We start from the raw sequence: 23,377 nt of genomic DNA, 5'->3' as shown, positions 1-23,377 counted from the left end.
TATCCATTCTCTAATGTTGGTAACTATTTAACAAACTAAGAGCTCCCTCTCTCCCCACCCTGTATCAACTCATCTCCTGATCAGAGAACCCTGATCGCATGGGCAGTCCCATATGTGTATCCCCAGTCTGCAGATGAGGTGGAACAACTTCCCGGCTGTCATAGGGTTAATAATGCTCAGACTTGAACTCAAATGCAGATTTCTGCCCAGAAAAATCAGGAGAGGAGAGGACACATTCTTATCTGAAGGAAAGACTGGCTTCCAGTACAGTCTCTCCCTCTCTCCCCATCCTGTATGATGACTGTAGGGGTTTGCCCTGGCCTTGTTCTATGCCCTCTCTTTGCCAAGGGCCTTGTTTAAGCTTCTCATGAACAGCTCAGCTGGTAAAGAATCCACCTGCAATGCAGGAGACCCCAGTTCGATTCCTGGGCCAGGAAGATCCCCTGGAAAAAGGATAGGCTACCCACTCCAGTATTCTTGGGCTTCCCTGGTGGCTCCGACGGTAAAGAATCAGCCTGCAACGTAGGAGACCTGGGTTTGATCCCTGGGTTAGGAAGATCCCCTGGAGGAGGGCATGGCAACCCACTCCAGTATTCTTGCCTGGAGAATCCCATGGACAGAGAATCCTGGTGGGCTACAGTCCATAGGGGTCACAAAGAGTCAGACACGACTGAGTGACTAAGCAAGCACATGAACCTCTCCACGCCCTGTACCTCCCCTTCCCTCTTCCTGCCTCATACCTACGAAAACTATTTTCAAACTATAAATTTTGAGATGTTAGGGACTGAGATGAATTCACATATGTCTTCCCCAGGGATATTTGCATCCTAACCTATGCAGCTGACACACAAGCTTAGGTGATTCTCAGAGTGGGAATTCAGGCGGCATGACAAGGTGCTTCTAGATCGAGGTTGGCCCAGGTGTTATAAACCTCCTGAGTTCAGCTTTCCTTCACTCAGGCCAGCTCACATGCCATGTGATGGGTTAGGAAGGGCAGAGTTGGGTTGGGTAACGAGAAATCTGCAAACACCATGAGGATCTAGAACCAGCAGCCCTGGTTTATCCGGACACACAGGTGGGCACGCTCCAACCCTGAGCCGTGCTGGCACTGCTGACTGCTGGGAAGGAAAACTTCATAAAGGCAGCATCCCTGAGCCCTGTTCTCTGGGGTCTCACAGTGTTCCTTTCATTCTTTCATCAGAGTTGAAGACTTACCATATTTGAATAATAAAAGGCAGTGGTTTTTAAGCAACACGGTGACTTTTTCACAGTACAGATAGATGCTAAACTCAGTTTCTAGGGGGGAGGCTGAGGTGTGTGCCTTTGAAAAAAGCACCACAGGTCATCCTGATGGTGCCAACGGGGAGGACCACTGGTCTCCAGGTATTCACCCATGTCATTGTGAGCATGTCCTGGCCAAACACAAAAAACAAAACCAAGCAATCCTTACCCAAAACAGGTGTCCTGTTTTGTTCACAGGTAAATTTGCATACATCACTATGTACAAACTTGCAAACTTTTCAGTCATTTGTGGGTTAGGGGGAGAGTAGGGGTTGGGAGACACTCAATTTGGGTCAACTTATCTAGCGGATCCCTTAAACTCAATACTGTGATTATTTTCTTAGGACAAAAGGCACACGCTCTTACTATTAACTAAACTCGTAGGCCCCAGCACTGAGTGAGGCTGACCGGTCATGTCGTACCCCTCTTGGGTACCTTCCCCGGGTTCCAGCTCTTTGGCAAAGTTTCTGGGCTCCCCACCTCATTCATTCCATAAGCCTTCCTCTGTGCTGGCCTAGAGCCTGGAGCCCAGCCACATGCTGTTGCAGGCAGGCCTCTATGGTGTTTCTGTGTGAGTTAGAAGAAAGCTCCCTTTCCTCTGGGAGGCAGCAGGTCTGTTCCGGGCTCACAGGCTGGCCAATGGACCAGGGGTGGAGTCTGACCTCCACTACCCTCCCCCGCCCCAGGCGCAGCATCCTTGTGCAGGGCACGACCCGCACCCCTGCACCCCTGTGGGTGGTGGTCCTGGCTGCCAGCTTTAAGGGGCTCACTCACCCCTTTGCAGATGGCCACAGCTTCCTTGGACATGGACTTCGGATAAGCCACGTTGTGTTCCATGATGGACTGGAAGAGTTCATCCTCGTCCTCCCCTTCAAACGGTGCCTGCGGAGCAGAGCGCAGGGTGGGAGGAGTCCTGCAGGAACTATACCCCCCACCAACTGCCCCAAACCAGCGTGCCCAGCTCCCTGGGGTCCACAGCCAAGCCATACCCAGGGCTTCCAGGAAGAGGATAAGGAAATAGGGTCAATAGACGAGGGTAACCCCAAGGTCATGGAAATTACAGAGGTTCAGAGCTGTGAGCTGGTATCCGGCTGACACTCTCAAAGAAACCACGAGGATGGGGGTGGAGGAGGACTTTCCTTACAAGTCACTTAAAATTCAATTACCTGCCCAGCCAACATCTCATACAGCAGGACGCCAAATGCCCACCAATCCACGGACTTCCCATAGGGCTGATAAGCAATTATCTGGAAAACAGAAGGCATCCGTCAGGGAGATGTGCAGGTTCTTGCAGTGGCTGAGAATGAATATACACTTCTCTTACAATAAGAGTGGAGCATCCCTGGGGCTGGCGGGGGTAGGGGGAGAGTTCTTCCTTTGCCTGACACCCGCCCGTTGTGAAGGATTAAATTGGCCGTCACAGTTCCAGATGTGGGCCTCTGTCTAAAGGAGTGAACAGGGAGTCCAGTGTCCACCGAAGCTATTTCTTTACCTTAAGAAGATGGATATCCTTTACAGAGATACCTGCAGGCGGGGAAGGCATCTGTGTATGTCACATTGCCTTTTCAAAGCACTTAGTACGGTTATTTTTAATTTTTAATACAGTCAGCACAGCATTTTAAAGGAGAAAACTTGTCTTTCTTTCTCACGATAAAAGTAATAACATTTACACAACAATGTGACCATATGTAAGACTACTGAACTGTATGCTTAGAAATGGTTAAGATGGTGATGTGTTTTTTTGCCACAATTAAAAAATTTTTAAGTTAAAAAATGTAATAGCAGTTATTATTATTTATTTAAAATATAGATATAATATGAGAATACAATTAAAACAGTTCTTTATCAAGAGAGACATTATGATGATATTTGGTCTATTTTCCTCTAGATTTTTGTCTATTAATATATATTAAACTTTGTGTGTATGAATGTACTTTACATAAATACTTTAATATATGGAACTTTAATACAGCATTTTATTCATTTAGAATTACCATGCTAATATCTGTACATCAACATAACCAGCTTTTTCACCTCTGCATAATGTTCCATTGGTTGGATATACCAAAATCTATTTCATCAATACCCAACTGATTAGGTTTCTTCCATGCAATTAGATATGTGGACATCTGTCCAAATTTCTTTCCTTAAGATAAACTCCTAGGAGGAGAACTGGTAAATCAAATGGTATATGTAGTTTTAAAGGTTTTCATACTTATGACCAAATTGCCAGAGCATGGTAAAGCCTAGAACAGCTGTGTGACCATCCATTAGGATGTGAGTGAAGTGAGTGAGTGAAGTAGCTCAGTCGTGTCCGACTCTTTGCAACCTTGTGGACTGTAGCCTACCAGGCTCCTCTGTCCACGGCAAGAATACTGGAGTGGATTGCCATTTCCTTCTCCAGGGGATCTTCCTGACCCAAGGACGAAACCCAGGTCTCCTGCATTGGAGGCAGACGCTTTAATCTCTGAGTCACCAGGGAAGCCCCCTCTTAGGATATAGGGGTGAAAACGAACTATCAAAGGGATTAGTTAAGGAGTTAGGGATCAACATGTACACACTGTTATATTTTAAATGGATAACCAACACGGACCTACTATATAGCACAAGGAACTCTGCTCCATGTTATGTGGCAGCCTGAATGGGAGGGGAGTTTGGGGGAGAATGGATACATGTTATATGTATGGCTGAGTCCCTTCGCTGTTCACCTGAAACTATCACACCATTGTTAATCGGCTCTACCCCAATACAAAATAAAAAGTTAAAAAAAAAAAAGGTATTAGAAGGTGATACGGCAAAGGTTAAGGGGTTGAGGACTGAGGGCCACACAGTCCAGAGTTGGAATCCTGACTGCTGTTGCCCAGCCTGTGACCCCAGGTGACGTCACTTAATGTCTCTAGGTCTCAGTTTCTTCATCTACAAAACCAAGTGTATAATAATATCTATGTCACAGAGTTTTAATAGGATGAAAGAGAAATACATGCCTCTCATATATTATGCCCTCAAAATGTCAGCTATGACTTGAAAGTTCTCTAATTCAGTGATAGTGGGTTTTATTCAACAAATGTGTCTGAGCAAGCTTGGTTATAAAGCTTGGCTAGAAGTCTGTTTATCCACCTCCATCTCCCACCTTGGCATCTGCCCTGAAATCACAAGTGTCCTCTGAGGAGAACTGCTTGCAATGGATGAAGGAAAGCTTTCTGTGAGAACACTTATTGAAAGTGTTTTCACACTTTTAAAGTACTTCGTGTCTCTTTTGATCCTCATGACAACCTAACAAGTTAATCCTTTTACAAAGGGAAATAGAGCCTGGGAGGTGAAAGAAGTTGCCAGAAGCGAGGGGCTTAGTTAATGGCAAAGCAGGGGGAAACCTGACCTGCAGTTTATTCCTCCCACCAGCAGGTTGCGGGCTGCAGGCTGGAGGAGGAGGCAGTTTCCCCCGTAACACAACTTGGGGCTTTACCAGCATCCAAGAATCTTTGAAAACCACACATGTGGGGGTCCATGCTGCAGTGATTCTGATTCCATTCATCTAGGGTGATGCCTGGCCATCCCCATTTTAAAAGCTCCCCAGGGACTTCCCTGACCATCCAGTGGTTAAGACTTTGAGTTTCCAATGCAAGGGTTCAATCCCTGGTTGGGGAACTAAGATCCTGCGTGCTGTGTGGAGGGGGGGAAATTAATTAATTAAAAAATAACAAAAACTCCCCAGGTGATGGTAAAGGGCAGCAGGCCTTGTGAACCAGAGATCACTGAACTCACAGCAGATCAAGGAACTGTATCTGATATCCTCACTAATTAACACAATGATAATAAAGCAATGTATGTCACAAAGGGAAAACGCCATTGGGTCCTAATAAAGAGTTAAGTGCTCAAAGGATTACTTTTCAATTCCTTAAGTAATACACAAATACATTTGCCTTGTGCAAAGATAAAACGGTATACAGATTAAGATTTACAACGGCCTTATCCTCAGAGGTAACCAGTGTTGTAAAACCAGTCTGGAATCTTCATGCATCTTCTATACTTCTGCACGCATATCTACATACTTGTAAGAAACATATAGCAGTGTTCTGTGTATTGTTATTTACCATAAATGGCATCATACTGTATTTATCATTCTGTAACTCGATTTTTTCCTCTCAACAATGTTTCAATATCTGCATATACATCTCATTCACTTTTTGAATTGAGGCTTAATAGTATTCCACACTGAGGAGGTCATGGCAACCTGCTCCAGTATTTTTGCCTGGAGAATCCCATGGACAGAGGAGCCTGGTGGGCTACAGTCCGTGGGATCGCAAAGGGTTGAACACGACTGAGCAACTAAGCACAGCATAGTATTCCATACTGTAAATCATTCAGTCTATTGCCCATCCCTTGATTAACAAACACTGTTCAAGTTAGTACAGACAGGTGTGCTCTGATCTTTATAACGGTTGCATAATATTTCTTAATATGAATTGCAACTCTTTTCCTTCACTGGTAGTTACTGAGACTGTGTCCTATTTTTCATTATTAAAAATAGTGCTGCAACAAAGAAAGGACTTTGAAGACATATCCTTCCGAGTATGGTGTGTGTTTGTGTGTCTGTGTGTGTGTATGTTGCAAACTAGATTCCTAAAAGAGGAAGAGTTTTGGTAACAGAGTAGGCAGGTTTTCAATTTAGTGCCAAGCTACTTAGTGACAGGGGTCCTCCCATCACCATTGTTACATATGAAGCCTTAACAGTCAAGAAGAGAGGAATTCGAGAATGTCCATTTCCAAGACTCTATGCCAAGCTCGCAGTTCCTTTCCATAAAAATCCAGTAACAGATTGCAGGATGCCACCTTCCTGAGCACCAATTCAGAGGAAAAGGGAGGCTATCATCTGGCACAAATTTTTGTACCATGACACGTTGGGGAAATCCATTCTGCAACTGACCGCTTCCTCTGGGAAGGGAGGGGGAGGCACTAAAATAAATCTTCACACTTTCATTTATATCTTAATCACAGGAAGAAAAAAGCTGAGTCTTTTAGGATTCAGCACAACTACCTCATACCTATGCACACACGGACCCTGTGTCATACATCTGTCCCGGGAATCAATCTCTCTCTCTCTTACTCCTTTTCTGCCTTTCCGTCTCCCCTGAACACACGTTTCAGTGGCATAATTAGGAGGTATCATATGGCCATGAGCCACAGCAGCTTGACGAAGAATCTTACTGATGTGTGGTGGATGGTTCTTTTGAGTTTTATTTAAATTTTCTCCCAAACCTTGATGTATTTTGGGTCTGTGCTTCTGGGATGTGTGCTAAGTTAATTTACATGTGTGATCTCAAAGGAACGATTTAGTCTAGGAGATGGACCAGCCTGAGGTCCTGCTTGTCTGGTACCCCTAGGACCTCTCCCACCTAAGGCTCAGGGAGGACATCAGCACAACGCAGACACGCCTGAGGGGTTGGCGTCAGCTCACCTCGGGGGCGATGTAGTCTGGGGTGCCGCAGAAGGTCTTAGTTGTCACCCCATCCCAGATGTTCTCCTTACACATGCCAAAATCAGCAATCTTGATGTGGCCCTCGGAATCCAGCATCACATTGTCAAGTTTCAGGTCACTGTGGGGACACAGATTCAGGGGCTGAATTAAATGCTATTTCTTTTGAGTCAACCAACATCCACTCACTACAGGCAGAACGCTGTACCATGCCTGGTGGGGGCACAGCAGTGAGTACAACCCAGTCCTTACCCTCCAACAGCTTATGATCTGGCAGGGAGACACGAGGGTCTGCAAACCTCTGTGCTTCTCTTTTCCTGCAGCGGCAACTGTGCCAAGTGTCTCGGGAGGATGCAATGAGACAGCAACTCTGAGAAGAGCGATCCACAGACAGCTAAATAAAACAGAAGCTTCCTCCATCTGGGCAGAGCATCCACAGAAGTGTCCTTTATCTGGGGGCATCTCTAGAGTTGACCTTTGCAACATCAGGATCCCTTACATTTCATAGGAAGGTTTTATACAAAACTATCATTTAAAAAATATCTCTGAAGAGCATGAAGAAAAAAAAAAACTGATTGAGATCATCTTGTTTACCACCAAGTACCCCAAGCTCCCCTAAGCCAGTTTCTAGGTCATGAACCCAGGGGTTTCTACTGATTTCCAATCAAAAAATATTTGTTGCCCACCTACTTTGTGACAGACACTATGCTTGGAGATAAGTATATTATGAACAAGATAATCAAGCATCTTGCTCTTATTCAGATTAAATTCTAGTAGAGGGATAAAGTCAATTACCAAGTATTCAAATCTACAAGCATGCTTCTTGTAGCTTCTGATGAATGATATGAAGGAAATAAAAAGAATGATGAGGCGGACAGGAACGGGGGGAGGTTACTGTAACAGAGAATCAGGAAGGTGTCACCTTCAAAGAGTGATGCCCTAAACAACACAGGCTCCACTCTCATTCTATTTCATCTGTGTTGATGGGGAGAGTTTGATGTTTGGGGACCCTTGCACATTTCCAGCATATCTGATGACTACAATATCATTACACTTTCCTCCTCCCTTAACACTGATTCCAAAGTCATCACTTGGGTGTTTCAGCACCCATGAGTAGGTATGATCTATGGGCCAGACTTCCTCAATCCCATTAGAAATCCAACTTCCTCAGAGGTTAAGGAATCTACCATTCAATTCAGATCTCTCCCTCAAATCGCCTTTGCTTGCTGGTGGACATCTGTGGCTCCACCTATTCTAGTATCTTGGGGTAAGAACATCCTAATATTTCTTTGAAGAAACAGCTTCCCTGATTCTCAAGCCATATGAAGTTGGTGATGCTGATCTTAACTCCTGCTTCCAGGAGTGGTCATGTGGGCCTGTCCTGGCCAGTGGAAATACTCCATCCTGCTAGTCACAGTGGATCACGGTTTCTGGTCACAGTTTAGGAAGAGCCATGTAACCCCATATAAGCTGATCAAAGTCTTTGAACATTAACATCAGCCCCAACATTTTTGCTGGCACCATTAGGAAAAAGATGAACTCTTTTAACATCAGGATTGTTCGGGTGGTAGAAACTAAGTCTAGATGCACAAGAGGTCACCAGGTAGAGAAAAGAAAGCTACTATAGATATAGCAGAACTCAGAGGGAGCGAATAAATGCTCATAACATCATTTGAGCCTCAGTCCTAGACTTTTCAGTTATGTCAGCCATGCTGCTGCTGCTGCTAAGTCGCTTCAGTTGTGTCCGACTCTGTGAGACCCCATCGACGGCAGCCCACCAGGTTCCCCCATCCCTGGGATTTTCCAGGCAAGAGTACTGGAGTGGGGTGCCACAGCCTTCTCCAATGTCAGCCATAACATGCCTCTTTTAACGAAAGTTCATTTCAATCGAGTTGCTGTCATAATTTTCTACTAAAAGAATACAACCTGAAAATATATTTTCTACTAAAAGAATACAACCTGAAAATATATCTTGGCATCTCCTATCTGTGTCTGTGAGGTCTCTTCATCCAAGGGGAAGCCCATTTGCACTCCACTGTTTATCAACAGAAGCAACATCCTAGGATCTCTAGTGCTGTCCATGGTACTACCCACATCCAACCTTCATGCTTCTCTACAAGCCACAGTGGTCTCTGAAGGCTAGCTTAGAACTTAGAAAAGCTAGACTCGGAAACAATAAACATACCACGTCTGCATGTGATTTGATTAACAGAGACCCATGACATTTCCTTCAGCCTGACCACATGCCCCTAAACAGGCAGTTGGGGCAACCCCAAAAGTGATGACATCTCCGTCTATTATAGAAAAGGAGCTTCAAGTGCTAAGAGCCAGCAGGTCATGGGGCTGGAGCAAGCTGTCACATAATAATGTCACATAATAATGTTTTGATAGTCCACTCCATTCTTTTGTTTAATGTAATGAATCCTCATCTATGCTTCTAAAGGGGGCTGGCCAGATGTCTTCATGTTTACAATTCCATCAAGAGCAAAATCAATACACGTTCCAAGGATGGCGATCTATAAATCAGACACTAAGTTTGGAAGTCTTTCATCTTCCCCTCGCCCGACATCTCTAGCCACGGTCCTCAGAGAGGACAAATCTACTATGAGTCCTCATCCTCTTTACTTAAAAGCTGTTAAAATAACCAGAGATCCAAATGAAGAAGAAGGACATTTATAACATTTAAAAAGACTTTGTGTGCGTGTGGTCAGTCGCTCAGTCATGTATGACTCCTTGCGACCCTTTGGACTGTAGCCTGCCAGGCTCCTCAATCCATGGGATTCTCCAGGCAATAATACTGGAGTGGGTAGCCATGCCCTCCTCCAGGGGGTCTTCTCAAACCAGAGATCGAACCCGTGTCTTCTGCACTGCAGGTGGATTCTTTACCCGCTGAGCCATCAGGGAAGCCCCTAAAAAGACTCTGCCACCATAAAACCAATCTCTGTGAACTTATAAAACCACTTATCTTCTGTCATGTAAATTTTCTGCAGTTTCCATTTGATTATCAATTGCTGTCTCCACCGAAGTTCTTGATTGTGAGCAACAAAAACCAACTCTGACTATTTCAACCAAAAAAAGGAGTTTTTAGGAAGGAATTGGGGGAGCTCTGAGAATTTCCAAAAAGGCTGGCAAAGCAGACTTGGAGGCTATGCAGCCATGAACAATGACTAACCAGCACAGAAATGACCCAGTGAAGATGCCACTGATGTCACCACTGGGTATAGACATTGTCCCTTGTTCCATGAAGCCCTAATGCTGGACTCGGGGTGCTATTCCTAAGAACCACTTCCTCTCACACCTCTGGAAACTAGACATAGCTGATGACTACATCCACTCTCCATTCTACAGGCTCTGCTTCTTGGTCACTAACTTCCGATTCAACGTCTTCAGTGAATGTGACGAGCATCAGAGCCTGAGTTGTGTGTTTGCTCTTCCTATAGGGAGGCTGCAAAAGTATCTGGTGTGTTAAATCTTTAGAGGAAGCTATGGATTCCATTCCTACCCACAAATGAAAGGGGTTCAGAGGGTGAGTGGCTTAAAAGGATGACAAATATAATGGAGGAGGAAAGGAACAATGTAGAGTTAGGAGAAAAAGCTTTGCATTCAGGCATGGTCTAGCACCTAGAATCCTAATCTTTGGATTTTATGACCTAGACCAATGGATCCCAGATTCCAGTCTAGTTCCCTAATATATTGGAAACCTTGCCTTGAATCCCAGCCCTGTTGGCAAGAACTCAAATCATTTCCTGTCCTGGTCCCTTCCTTGGGACTGAGTTTTCTTCCAATAAACTTATAGTCCCTTATTTTATCTTCTCAGCAATGCTTAAGTGCCTGATTCTATTCTGGTGGAAGCCCATCCCATAGAGGAGTCAGGTTCAAATGTCAGCACGTAAGGAGAAAATCGTGTAGAGTGAACAATTACCCATGATCCCCTGTTCTTTGGTTTAAGCACCAGCTGAAGTCATCAACTTGAATGTAGGGGTCTTCATGTCATACGGAAGATAATGCGTACCTTTCAACACCAGAATTACATTCAGTATAACAAGATGCTCCCACTATGACAGTCAAAGGGGAAACTGGGGGAATCAGAGGCTTCACGGGTCCCATTTCATGCATACATGGTGACACATGTTCATTGAGGGTGAGCATGGGTAGAATGACTACACTATTTACAGTTGAAATTATTATGATTACTCGCTGTTTCTATTTCTTTACTGAGATCAGGGCTGTGCCAGGTAAAGCCACTCTCCTTCTTGATCTTCATTCCTCTGTTATCAGGAGCACACAGGCAGAGTGGGGACTCAATGCACTCAGGACCTGCTACCTCAAGGGGTGAAAAAAAAGCCCCAGGACTCTGCAGGATTCTGGCAAGGCCCCTCATCTTCCATCCCTCATCCCACCAGGGCCCGCAGCCTCACTTCCACCTTCTGCCTTGAGATCACCAGGCTAGTCTCTTCATGCCTTTTATTTCCATGTCCTTCAGTTGCTTTAGGAAGACCAGGCTTCCGAGGGTCTTCCCTAACTCTTCAGACCCCAATCTCATGCTCTCTGTGGAATGTCAGGCAAGAACCACCACCCAGCCCACATCAGCCCCCTCCCCTACTTGACTTCCCTCCATAGTACTTCTCACTACAGACAGCATTTTTATGATTTACGGGATCTGTCTTCCACCACTGGAATCTGAGCTCTACAAAGGCTGGCCTTTGTCTGTTTTCTTCACAATGCATCCCCCCACCTAGAGTAGAGGCCAGTATATGATATGGTGGGCTTTCAATAAATGTTTATCAAATCAGTGAATCAAATGGACTTTGATGACTCTTCAAGATCTTTTAAAAAGACCCTCACTCGGGGCAAGCATCCTTCGGAAGCCCCATGCCACATGCCAGCCTCCCTTGTATAACAAACCAGCCCAAGCCTGCACTGGAATGCTTGCATCCATGTGGTATAAGAATTATACACCGTGGACTCACTGACAAATAGCAGCCCCAGGCTCCACAGTCTGCCTTGCATGAGATATAAAGTGGGATGACTCATCCGACTATGATCATACGCTTGCTCCTCCAAAAACGGGCAAATGCCAAGTCCTGAACTTAATCCTGTCTTTCAGGGCAAGCTACTCTGAGATCCATTCCCAAACTGTAGTTACATAGCACAAAAAGAAAGAAAGAAAGTGAGGGAGAGAAACAAGGAAAGAGAAAGAAAGAAAGAGATTTGTTTCATAATAATATGATCCAGCACATTCTGCCAGCCAAGAGTCTTTGCTTGCTCCCCAAATGTGGGGTCCACGGGGAAGAGAAGGATGTGCTGGGTCCCCAGTGGTTAGCCTCCTCCTCTTGGAGCAAATGGTCTCACATATGAGGCTCTGAACCATCTCTGGAGGCAGAGTCCGTCAAGATCTTCTATCATCATACAAAGCTGCCCAAACTTTGCCAGGGCAGTGGGCGATGCTGCCTGGCAGAGCACATGCCCAAGTTAGTACTGGAGGATTCCTCCCCCACCATGGATTCTAATTTTAAAAGCAGTTAAAGAAAGAGGCAGGGAAGGGAGGAGCTGAGGGAGCCGAGAGATGGAAAGTACAGCAGTGTTCGCTTACCGGTAAATGATGCCCTTGCTCTGCAAGAAGAACAGACCGATGGCAATTTCTGCAGCGTAAAATCTGAAATTAAAAAAAAAAAAAAAACGCAATGGAGAAACTCAAGGACACCATATGCCCGGCAACTCTCAGAATTCAATACAATATTGAACTGGGTGTAGGGCATGAATGTCTCACCATGGATGGTCAACCACACAGCTCATAAAACAAAGTATGGGAGTCTAGACGGATGAACAGGGTTTAGAGAGCTATGAGGCTGCTTTAAGGACCAAATGAGGTGGGCAGAGGTTCAGCAACTTTTTAGTGGGGAGGAAGCCACAGGATATGATGAACTGGCTAGAGAAGGATTGTTTCAGATGACAACAAGTTAAAATATCTCAATGACAATACCTAACATCTGTTGAAGGCTTACCATTAACCTTGTATCATTTCAGGTTATTATCTGATTAAATCTTAACAATAACCTTATAAGGTAGTGGCTCTGTGGTAAAGAATATGCCTGCCAATGCAAGAGACAGGTTCAATCCCTGGGTTGGGAAGATCCCCTGGAGAAGGAAATGGCAACCCACTCCAGTATTCTTGCCTGGGAAATCCCACAGACAGAGGAGCCAGGTGGGCTACAATCCATGGGGGCACAAAAAAGTCAGACACAACTGAGTGACTCAATAGCAATGAGGTGCTACAATTACCTCCCTGTTCCTCAAATGAGGAAACTGAGGCTTAGTGACAGGAAATACCCTGACCAAGTTACACAGCTAATAAATAGCACAGCCAGAATTGGAAACAGCATCTGGCTGAAGTGTTAGCTTTTCAGTTTCAAAATCTAAGAGAGAGATTTGGGGAGAACCAGAAAGCCCAGTTGTAAAGGTTGGGCAGGGCTTTGGGGAACTCTGTAAAGTGTCCTGACAATGTCTCATATGATAATGGAATAAAGGTCAGTGGTCAATTAGATGTTAGAAGTCCTTTTACTTCTAAGCAGCCCATTAGAATTGTACCAAGACACACAAATGGCATGACCTGGAAGCATGGGAATGGTAACCCGCCCAGAATCAGTGCTCGTGTTCTGGGCAGGGGGGAGGAGAGCGGGCAAGGCTGAGCTGCACGGGCGCCAGGAGACCTCTGCAAGGACAGGATGGGGCCCTGGGTGAGCCCTAGGGGCTTTCTGGAGGGACAGTAGGAGCCCAACAACCTCCCTAGGAGAGGTTAGCACTGCTGATCCCGTGACTTGCCACGCTCCCATTCACCAACCGCAGGGAGACCCAGGATGAAATGTGTGTTCCAGACAAAAGAGACTGGCTGCCTTGTGTGCTGAAGGTGATGGAATGGACTCAGCAGGGGAAACAGATTTCCAAAAATCCAGAGTCAGTCTCCCCACTCCAAGAGCCACAGAGTGTAGTCACTATGCAGCTTGAGCTTTCATCTCCCTGGAATGAGGACAGCTAAGATGGAGCAAGAACGTGAGCAGGGAAGATCTGGGTCAGAACTCTGGGTCTGCCTCACACGAGCTCTGTGACTGTGAGCAAGTCTCTAAAATCTCTGAGCCTGGCACATGGTAAGCTCTCAACCAATATGCGCAAAGGAAAACTCAAAACCTACAACGACACTCCCCAAGGAATTTTTAGGGCTTTCCTTAAGTGCCAGGGGCAAAACGTGGAGGTCAAGAAATAGCTGTGGTTTTCAAGCTTCCAGCTCTTAGCGGGTGTTAAGCAAGAAACAAGTAGCCCATCTCAGCAGAACACCCTCTGTCCCGGCCACGCATTTCTCTTAAAGAAGAAGCCCAAGATATTTAAAATTCTTATTTGGCTAAAAACCCAAAGGAACTAACCACCCACTCATTCATCCCAAGGGAAAAAGCACAGCACCACTTACACGGCGTGAGGCTCCTTGAACCGGCCCACTTGCTGGATGTGGTACATGAGGTCACCGCCGTTCACATACTCCATCACGAAGTACAGGCGATCCTGGGAGGAGACAGCAAAGAACAAAGTCAGCCTTCTGGAGTTTCTTGGGCTCCAGATGGAGAGCAGGTAATAGCTGAGATTTATGATCCAAACCCCCAGGACTCAACGACAGGGCAGGTGCCTTGAGTCCCCAAATGGAGCATTTGTGCCATTGAAAGTACACAAGTGAACACAGGGAGAACGTGACATTTTTTAAAAAATCTTTTTGTTTATTTGGCTGTGCTGGTCTTTAGTTGTGGCATGCAAACTCTTAGAGGCAGCATGTGGGATCTAGTTCCCCAGTCAGGGATCGAACCCAGGCCCCTCAAATTAACAGCGCAGAGTCTTAGCCACTGGACCACCAGAAAAGTCTCTGAAATTAAAGAAAAAAAGAATAACACTGGGCTTCCCTGGTGATTCAGTGGCAAAGAATCCGCTTGCCAGTGCAGGAGATACAAGTTCAATTCCTGATCCATGAAGATCCCACATGCCGCAGAGCAACTCAGCCCACGCGCCACAACTACCGAGCCTGTGCTCTACCGCCCTGGAGCCGCAACAAGAGAGGCCACCGCAATGAGAAGCTCATACACCGCAACTAGACAGCAGCCCCCACTCACCGCAACCAGGGAAAAGCCCGTGCAGCAGTGAAGACCCAGCACGGTAAAAAAAAATAAATAATTAGGAAAAAATTAATAACGCTAAATTTACTCTCGTTTGTCCTGGAAAATACAATCAGCACATCAGCCTTGAGACTTAATGGCCATCATTTCAGAGAAAGCTAATTTTAATAAAGGGTGAAGACCACTAAGTGAACAATCGTATGACAGGTAACAGGCAGCCGTGGGAGGCAGCCTCCATGCCGCGCCGCCTCCGGTGGTTTTCACTGCCGATGCTCACTTCCTGGTGTCGTCCCTTCCCTCTACGAACTGGACTGACTTCTGTAACCAACAGGATACTGTAAAAATCCTGTGTGTGGCTTCCAGACTGGTCATGTTGTGAAATATGTGTTTGGGTTTTATTTATATGTTGAGGTGGTTGGGTTGCCAATTTAAAAGACGGATTTACTGTCAAAAGTCATGAAGTGACTATTGTGCGGGGCTGTTAGACCAGGAGCGGAGTTAGTAGAGAAGTGGTGTGGAGGGCAAAGGGTCCCTATGAAATCAATACAGGATTTCAAGTCTCTTGCCATCCCTTATTGGCTGTGTAACTGCTGTTACTTAACCTCTCAAACCTCCAGCTTTATCTCTACCATGATTCACCTGTCCTATAGAGTAGATACATATATAAAGCATTCAAACATGAGGACAAGGGGGTAACAGAGGTTGAGATGGTCAGATAGCATCATCAACTCAATGGACATGAGTTTGAACAAACTCCAGAAGGTAGTGAAGGACAGGGAAACCTGGCGTGCTGCAGTCTACGGGGTTGCAAAGAGTCAGACACAATTGAGCAACTGAACAACAACATAATGATGGCCATACAGCAAAGGTTTAATCTACCATTAAAAAACAAAATCTTCCTTACAGTGCACGGAACTTTGTCTTATACATAACAGTCATATGTGCATTTGTCAAATGTATACTGAGTGTACAATAATTAGAATAACAGCCATTCAATAAAGCTACCACCTTGTGAGCATTTGCTATGTGACAAAGCGCTTTATATATTTTATCTCTTTTATCTCTCTAAACAATTCAATGTGACAAGGACTACCATTTCTGGCAGGATTTGAACCTGGGCAGGTTGGTTTCTAAACCTGTAACCTCTTATTATACAGCTTCCTGTGCAAGGTTCTCACCCATACATTGCATGGATGTGTGGGTGTGTTCTTCCGTCTGGGAGCTCTCTGTCCAGGGGAGAAGGGAGGGGATATAGAAATCCAGTCATGTGTCAAAAAAGCTGGCAGACCACAAGGGAGGGGTATGGGTTAATCAATTATTTTTGAACTATCGTAGGACTTTCTCACCCCGATGCTACTTCACCCTCTCAACATCTCTAATGAGAGACAGAATTATCACTTCTGTTCTAAGTGTCCAAGGCATATGAGATTTGCAAAAAGGTCACTTACAAGTTAGTGGCAGAGTGGAGACAGTCAGCCAGAACTGCCGACACCCAGCCCCTGGTTCTTAGGGGTTTTTTTTTTTGATAGAAAACAAGCCTAAAAATAGCATCTGTCTTTGCTACATGTTGAAGAGAACCAAAACACTTGCTTTTAAAAATTATTTTTAAAACTAGCAGATGGCATCGGCCACAGAGAGAGAAGTAAGTGAGGGAGAGATTTCAGGAGCTTGCTTTCTGCTTGAAAGAACTCAACTTGCCCCCGCCCCCCAAACTCATTAGTTAGAATCCCAACATCAGGGAGAGAACTCCAGGGTGGATAATGCCATGTTCTGTGGTCTGTTTCTACCTCAAACTGTATGTGGGGCCACCCTGAGATCTGTCGTCTCTGAACTGTATCGAGTGTGGTGTTGGTACACCGGCGCTTCAGCTATTAAACGTTACGGCCGGCATCTTGCTGTCCTTTCATTTTCCGAGCAAATACTTAATGATGCCCACTGTATGCCAGGCTCTCCTACTGCCAGAAATGCTGCTGTGAATGATCCACGGTGCCCGACAATAAGGATTCCCCAGGCAAGTGGGGAGACCAGATAAATTTCCAAATAGCAACATTTCCTAAATGGGGAGGGAGATAATTTTAGGTGGGCTATGGATGCATATGGTTTTACCTTTATAGTTCCGTGTTTATTTTGACGTGTACTGTGAAAAAAAGATCACTAGCACTTGAAGCCCCTGATTTTACAGCTACTGATGTGAAGAGCCGACGCACTGGAAAAGACCCTGATGCTGGGAAAGACTGAGGGCAGAAGGAGAAGGGGGCGACAGAGGATGAGATGGTTGGATGGCCTCATTGACTCAATGGACATGAGTCTGAGCAAACTCCAGGAGATGGTGAAGGACAGGGAGGCCTGGGGTGTGCAGTCTATGGGGTCGCAAAGAGTCAGACATGACTCAGCAACCGAACAACATCAACAACACTTCTGGCAAGGGAGAGTAAAGTGCATGGAGTTATAAAAGGAGAGTCAAGCAAGGCAGGGTGGGGCCAGCCACCCAAACTTCAGTCTTCTCACTTTAAGATCTTTACAGAGTATATCATCTAACTCATTTACTAAAAGTTACTTATTTTAAAATATTTTTTCATTAACTCACCTTTTTTTTTTTCACTTAAACACAGTTACTTAAAAATTTTAAAACTTCATATCAAATTCACAAATGGAGAGTCACTGTTTCCTCTGTAAAAAAAATAAATGCCTACCTGGACTCTGTTGACTCTACACTATAACCAGTCTGCTTTTGGTACATCAATCCCTTAAATGTCTTATTTTAGAAACAAACGTCCCTGTACCACCAAGTTCATCTCCCACTCCAGAGCAAGGAAGATTCGTTTTAGAAAACACTGCCAAAGGCGACCTAGAGCCCATCCTGAGCAGGGAAGTGAACTTTTTAGAACTTTAACTGAACATTTATTTTTGTAAGTCACAGTATCAGGAGTTAAAGGAACAAAATTGATAAGATGCAGGTCTTGCCTTCAGAGAATTCAGAATCTTGGTTAAGACAAATACATGACTAACTCAAAGCATCATCTCAAGTACGATGTGTTCAGAGAAACTGCACGACAGGTAGAGAGAGCGAGCTCTGGGGACTTCAGCTCATGAAATGGCCTTCAACCAACACCTCTAATTCTAGCATAATTATTTCCCCCCATAGATAGTTTGCACAGTTGTGTGATCCAATGGGCTGAAGCCCACCAGGCTCCTCTGTCCAGGGAATCCTCCAGGCAAAAAAACCAGAATTGGTAGCCATTCCCTTCTTCAGGGGATCTGCCCAACTCAGGGATTGAACCTGGGTATCCTGCATTTTAGGCAGATTCTTTACCATCTGAGCCACCTGGGAAGCCCATTCCCCCCCACCCCCGCCCCGCACCCCCCCAATAATGCCCTAAAATTTGACTTTGTTCTCCTACTGTTTCTATAAAATTATTCCAAAGTTTTAAAGATCTTTCTCCTAGTCACGTGCAGTGGGTTTGGATCAGGACCTATCTGCTGGCATCTCCTACGTGGACATTAGAAAGTATGTACTGAGTCTGGACTCCAAGTCCGGCTTGGCTCCTGCTACTTGCTCTGTTTTCCAAAGAGGACTTGTCACAGCTCAAAACATCAACTCTCACTGCTCTAGGCTGATGAATCTTGACTTCGGTTTCTACCCTCTCCCTTTCTCCTGAGCTCCAGTCAGCTCCAGCTGGCTACAGGACGTTTCTACGTGGGTGTTCCACCGTCAACTCCAATTAAAGGCTCTGAAAGGCAAGCTCACCATCTTTCCCCTCAAACTAGCCAGTCTGCTCAACTTTCAAAGTGTTCCTCCCTAATTGTCCTCGTTATTGTGGTGATTCTTCATTTACACACTGCCCTTGTCCCTGAAGCGTGAAACGACTCCAGTTAATTTTAAATTTCCTTTCCCCATGACCTCTCATGTTCAATCAGTAAATAAATTAAATATCTGTCCGTCACTGCAGCATGCAAAATGGTTGGGTAGCATTTCTCAAATTTGGCGTGTGAGTATGAGGATGATGACGAGGGACTTCCCTGGTGGTCCCGCGATTAAGACTCCACGCTCCCAATGCAGGGGGCCTGGTGGGGAAACTAGATACCACACGCCATAACTCACACCCAGGGCAGCCAAATAAAAAATAAAATCATGGTTGGACTGCATGTGCAGAGTTCACCAGGGGGGTCATGGAAAGGGCAGGGCATTTAAAGAGATAATCACTGTTCCTCTAAGTCAGCTGAAAGTGGGATGTGACATGAGGCCCATGTAACTGCCAGGAGGACCCCTGCCACTTTTCATAAGGTACCCTGGACAGAGAAAGTCAGCAACGTGAGCAACTCTAAGCGTGTACCCTCTCTAAGGCGAGTTGCAGTAAGTGTTAATCTATTTAATGATCTGGAGTGATTTTCCAAAGCTGGTCAGTGAATCAATCTTGCCTGTAAACTGTTCTCTTACTGTAGAGATCCATCTGTTTCTCTCAAGAAGCTGTGCAGTTAAGGGCTCTAGCTGTGGCATGAGCTTGTTTTGAGTGCAAGTCCTAGAGATCCTGCTTACTCTGACATCTTACATTAGTTACTTAAACTTCCTCTGCCTTCTTGAAGGGACAGGAACAGCTTCTCCTCCAAACAGTTTGCAAAGATGTAACAGATGATGCACACGGAGTCCATGCAAACTGGTGGAGCCTCATTCATATGAGGGTGTGACACCTTATTTCCTCTGTATTCTGTAGCCTAAGAATCACTATCATAATCATGCAATCTGATGCTCCTCTAACTGTATTTTCAGCTTTCTAAGCTTTGCCCTTCCACATAGAAAGCAAAGTTCTCAAGTTCAGTTCAGTCGCTCAGTTGTGTCCGACTCTTTGTGACCCCATGGACTGGGGCTAGGGCCATCTCTCTTCTTCCTTGGAATTCTATGGACCTTTGATTACTGAATGAATACACAAAGGTCACCATCAAGAGGGTAGAGAAGCAGGCTGTGTCCATTCCTACCCACCCCAGCTCTGTATGCCTGGGTTGCATTCCTGGATCCTTTCCTGCACTCAAGATTCTTAGATGGCTTTAGCTGCCTAAGGCCCAGACACCTATCTCTCCGGTTTCCTCTCTTTGGAGACACTGAACACCCTATTTGTACTGTTAGCAGCAGGCTATGTCCTGCTCCAACCCAATTGATCTCCTTGGCCTCAAGATGCTGTCTCCCACCTGACAAGAGCACCAACTATTCCTTCCCTGTAGATACAACTCCTTCTTAAAGTTTCCTACTGAACTAGTAGTCAATTACTAGGTGATTGGACTAGGAATAAAGCAACTGACCTATGCTGAACCAATCAGATTCTCTTTCCTGAGTTTGAATTGGAATATGGGAATTTGGCGGATAGGCAAACAGGGGCTATGGAAGCCATGTTACCATGATCAGGGAAAAACAAAGAAAGCGCGGAGAAAGAAACAGATTTAGTCTAGAAAGCCTTGAAGTTCTAGATCTTCATGAGGCTCAGGTTCTGCCTTTCGGTCGTTTCTTTCCAATATTTTCTTTTTTAACAGATAATTTGAAAGAAGGGTATTCTATTTCCTGCAACTCAACCATAGAGACTACTGCCAAGAGCTTCCTACGGCAACACCCTTACATTTAACCATATCCTTGGATACCGGTGCCAACCCAAACTTGACCCCAAATTACAAGGACCCCTTAGACACTCTCCGTGCTCAACGGACATGTCACTGGGGGCCAGCTCTACAAGCGGAATCATTCTCATCCCCTTCCCTGTCCCTTTTTGCATTCTGGGTTGACGTCCCTCCCAGCATGCCTTGCAACTGAGTTCTTGCTGGGCCACGACAGCAAATTTGGGGAGGAAGTAACTTCTGTCCTTCAATGACTCATGAAATCTAATTCTATTTAAAAAAAAAAAAAAGAAGTGCATATGTTCAATTGAAAAGAAAACATTTAAAATAGATGTTTTGCTAAGGAGACTCAACTGCCTGTGCCCACTGGCAGTTGGGAAATTGCATGAATATGCCGGGCTGACAACTGTCCCTGGGAAACACAGCAAAAAGGCTGGAGGAAATGCAATCCTTTTGTGCCTAGGCAGCCAGGTGCCCCTATAGCACAGCTCAAAGGGGTAGCCTCATTTATTATTTGTTCTGCACTTTGTATATCATCTCTTTTAATCTTCACTTCTTATGTCACTTTAAAGATGATGAAACCAATATTCAGATCTGTTAAGTGAATTCCTGGAGGTCACACAGCCAGGAATCTCAGACCTAGATTTATTTGACTGAGAAGCTCCTACTTATCCCTTTGTACTTCTAGAAAAATTGGCCTAAACCCCATTCTCCTAAGACCAGTTCCTCTAATGAGCAATTCACTGAAAATTCAACCCCCTTCTGATGGCTTTTGCATCTGTGTATTAATGCTGAAGCTGAAGCTCCAACACTGTGGCCACCTGATCCAAAGAGCCAACTCACTGGAAAAGACCCTGGTACTGGGAAAGACTGAAGGCAGGAGGAGAAGGGGAAGACAGAGGATGAGATGGTGGGATGGCATCGCTAACTCAATGGACAAGAGTTTGAGCAAGCTCCAGAAGATGGTGAAGGATAGGGAAGCCTGGCACGCTATAGTCCATGGGATTGCAAAGATTCGGACATGACTTAGCGAGTGAACAACAATTTCAGTATTAACTTTTGCCACCTTGTGGTACATTCAACACTTTTAAGGTATTTTATCACAGACTCTCCTGAAATAATATAAATTCAAAATGAAGACAATTACCCACAGGCACCTCCCTAAATCAAATAAATGTTTTGATTTGTCTATATCTCTGATTCTTTTCCATGTGCAAATCCAATTTTAACACATTTAGAACAATCTCTTAAATAGAATTTGATATCTTACATCTTCTGTTAAATTGAGCCATGCATATTTTTCAAGGATTTAAAAAATCCAGTTGTCTAAGAATACTTCTGATGTAACTTTGCTTTTCTAAACAAGTTTTTTGAAATTAAATTTGCATCATTTTAAGGATGACAAAAACTGTTTCATACATTGGTGGGGAGTCTTTTTCCCTTTTATCTATTCTGACCACCATCAAGATTCTTTTTCTTTTATTAAGAAGCTTTTATCTTCCCAATTCTAAGTCTGTAGCAAGAAAAACATATCAAGTCTGCAGCATGCTATACTAGATCTGTCATTTTTTTTTAAAGGTAGCTGATTCATAAAGGAATTCTGGGTCACAAGATACAAAATGACACTCCATTTGGGCTACACTGGCCTGGTCGCTGCTCCTCAAACACGCCAAGCATGTCCCTGCCTGGGGCGTTTACACTCATTCTTCCTGCTGTCTAGAACACTTTGCCCTGAGATATCCACATGCCTAGCTCCCTCATTTGCTCTGGTCTCTGCTCAAATGTCATCCTTATCAGAAACACCGCCCCTGATCATCCAATCAAAAATAGCATCTCTGTCTTCATCCATCATCTCTTGCCCCCTTATTTTTTGTTATTATTGTTTATTATCTGTCTCCCCCACTCAGATGTAAATTCCAAAGGAATGGGGGACTTTTATCTCTTCTGTTCATGGATGCATCCTCCCAGTGGTGCAGCTGGGTCCTGACACATTTATGTCAACAAATAAATACTTGTTGACAGAATCAATAAGCATTAGTACCGTCTGCAGACTGGCAGTAATGATCTGACTTCCAGGGCTGCTGGCTTTAGGGATATTGGCTACTCCAGCCCAGGCTCCACCTCCAGAGCACCAATCTGGGATCAGGGGAGATGTAATTCCAGAAGGTGATGACAACCACTTTCCTGGGCTTTCCTGCTCACCTGAGCTGGGCTAATAGTCCTCTGTCTCATCTTTATGCACGGCTCCCTAAATCTGAAAATCACTCGGACCCTAAAGTCTTTCCAATCATCATAATATCCTTGTGAGACAAGTGGGTGATGCTTTCCTAGTGAAATGAACACCTGAAGGGGCATTAGGTCACCTGCCACTTACCGATAGTGTCAAAAATCAAAGTGTTAGTCACTCAGTCATGTCCGACTCTCTGTGACCCCATGGATGGAAGCCCAGGCTCCTCTGTCTATGGAAGAATACTAGAGTGGGTTGCATTCCCTTCTCCAGGGGATCTTCCTGACCCAGGGGTCAAACCCAGGTCTTCTGCATTGCAGGCAGATTCTTACCATCTGAGCCACCATGGAAACTAATGTCACTTACCGTGTAACCTGAGCCATTGCAAATTTCTGAGGGTTGGCTTCCTTTGAGGAAGCGTGAACAGTAGTATGTGCTTATGGTGTCTTTGTTAAAATCAGACGTGATGATGACAGTGAAGACAATTTATAAGCTAGAAAAAGGAATCTGGACATAAGACAGAAGTAAGCTAGCAAGGCTTCGAGGTTGAGGGTTCTAGAGTCTTACAGAGCAAATCCCAGCCCCCCATCTCCTTTTCACAGATGAGGGCACTGTGGATGACAACTGGGATTGCCATTCCCC

At 44.9% G+C, this 23,377-nt stretch overlaps 1 protein-coding gene across 1 annotated transcript in view; it reads right to left on the bottom strand.

The window, feature by feature from the left end:
* The window catches only part of PRKCB (protein kinase C, beta), a 476,951-nt gene that overhangs the window by 31,755 nt on the left and 421,819 nt on the right, over positions 1–23,377 (bottom strand). The window contains exons 15-19 of the mRNA XM_010837422.1: positions 14,217–14,308; positions 12,348–12,410; positions 6,737–6,875; positions 2,448–2,528; positions 2,056–2,163 (exon numbers count right to left, since the gene is read on the bottom strand). Coding sequence (XP_010835724.1) covers positions 2,056–2,163; positions 2,448–2,528; positions 6,737–6,875; positions 12,348–12,410; positions 14,217–14,308 — 483 coding nt within the window. The remainder of the gene's footprint in view (positions 1–2,055; positions 2,164–2,447; positions 2,529–6,736; positions 6,876–12,347; positions 12,411–14,216; positions 14,309–23,377) is intronic.

Source organism: Bison bison, unplaced genomic scaffold, assembly GCF_000754665.1.
Source record: "Bison bison bison isolate TAMUID 2011002044 unplaced genomic scaffold, Bison_UMD1.0 scf7180017864072, whole genome shotgun sequence".
Classification (NCBI taxonomy): domain Eukaryota; kingdom Metazoa; phylum Chordata; class Mammalia; order Artiodactyla; family Bovidae; genus Bison; species Bison bison.
Note: the sequence above shows the minus strand (reverse complement) of the source record. Positions and strands in the feature narration are given on the sequence as shown.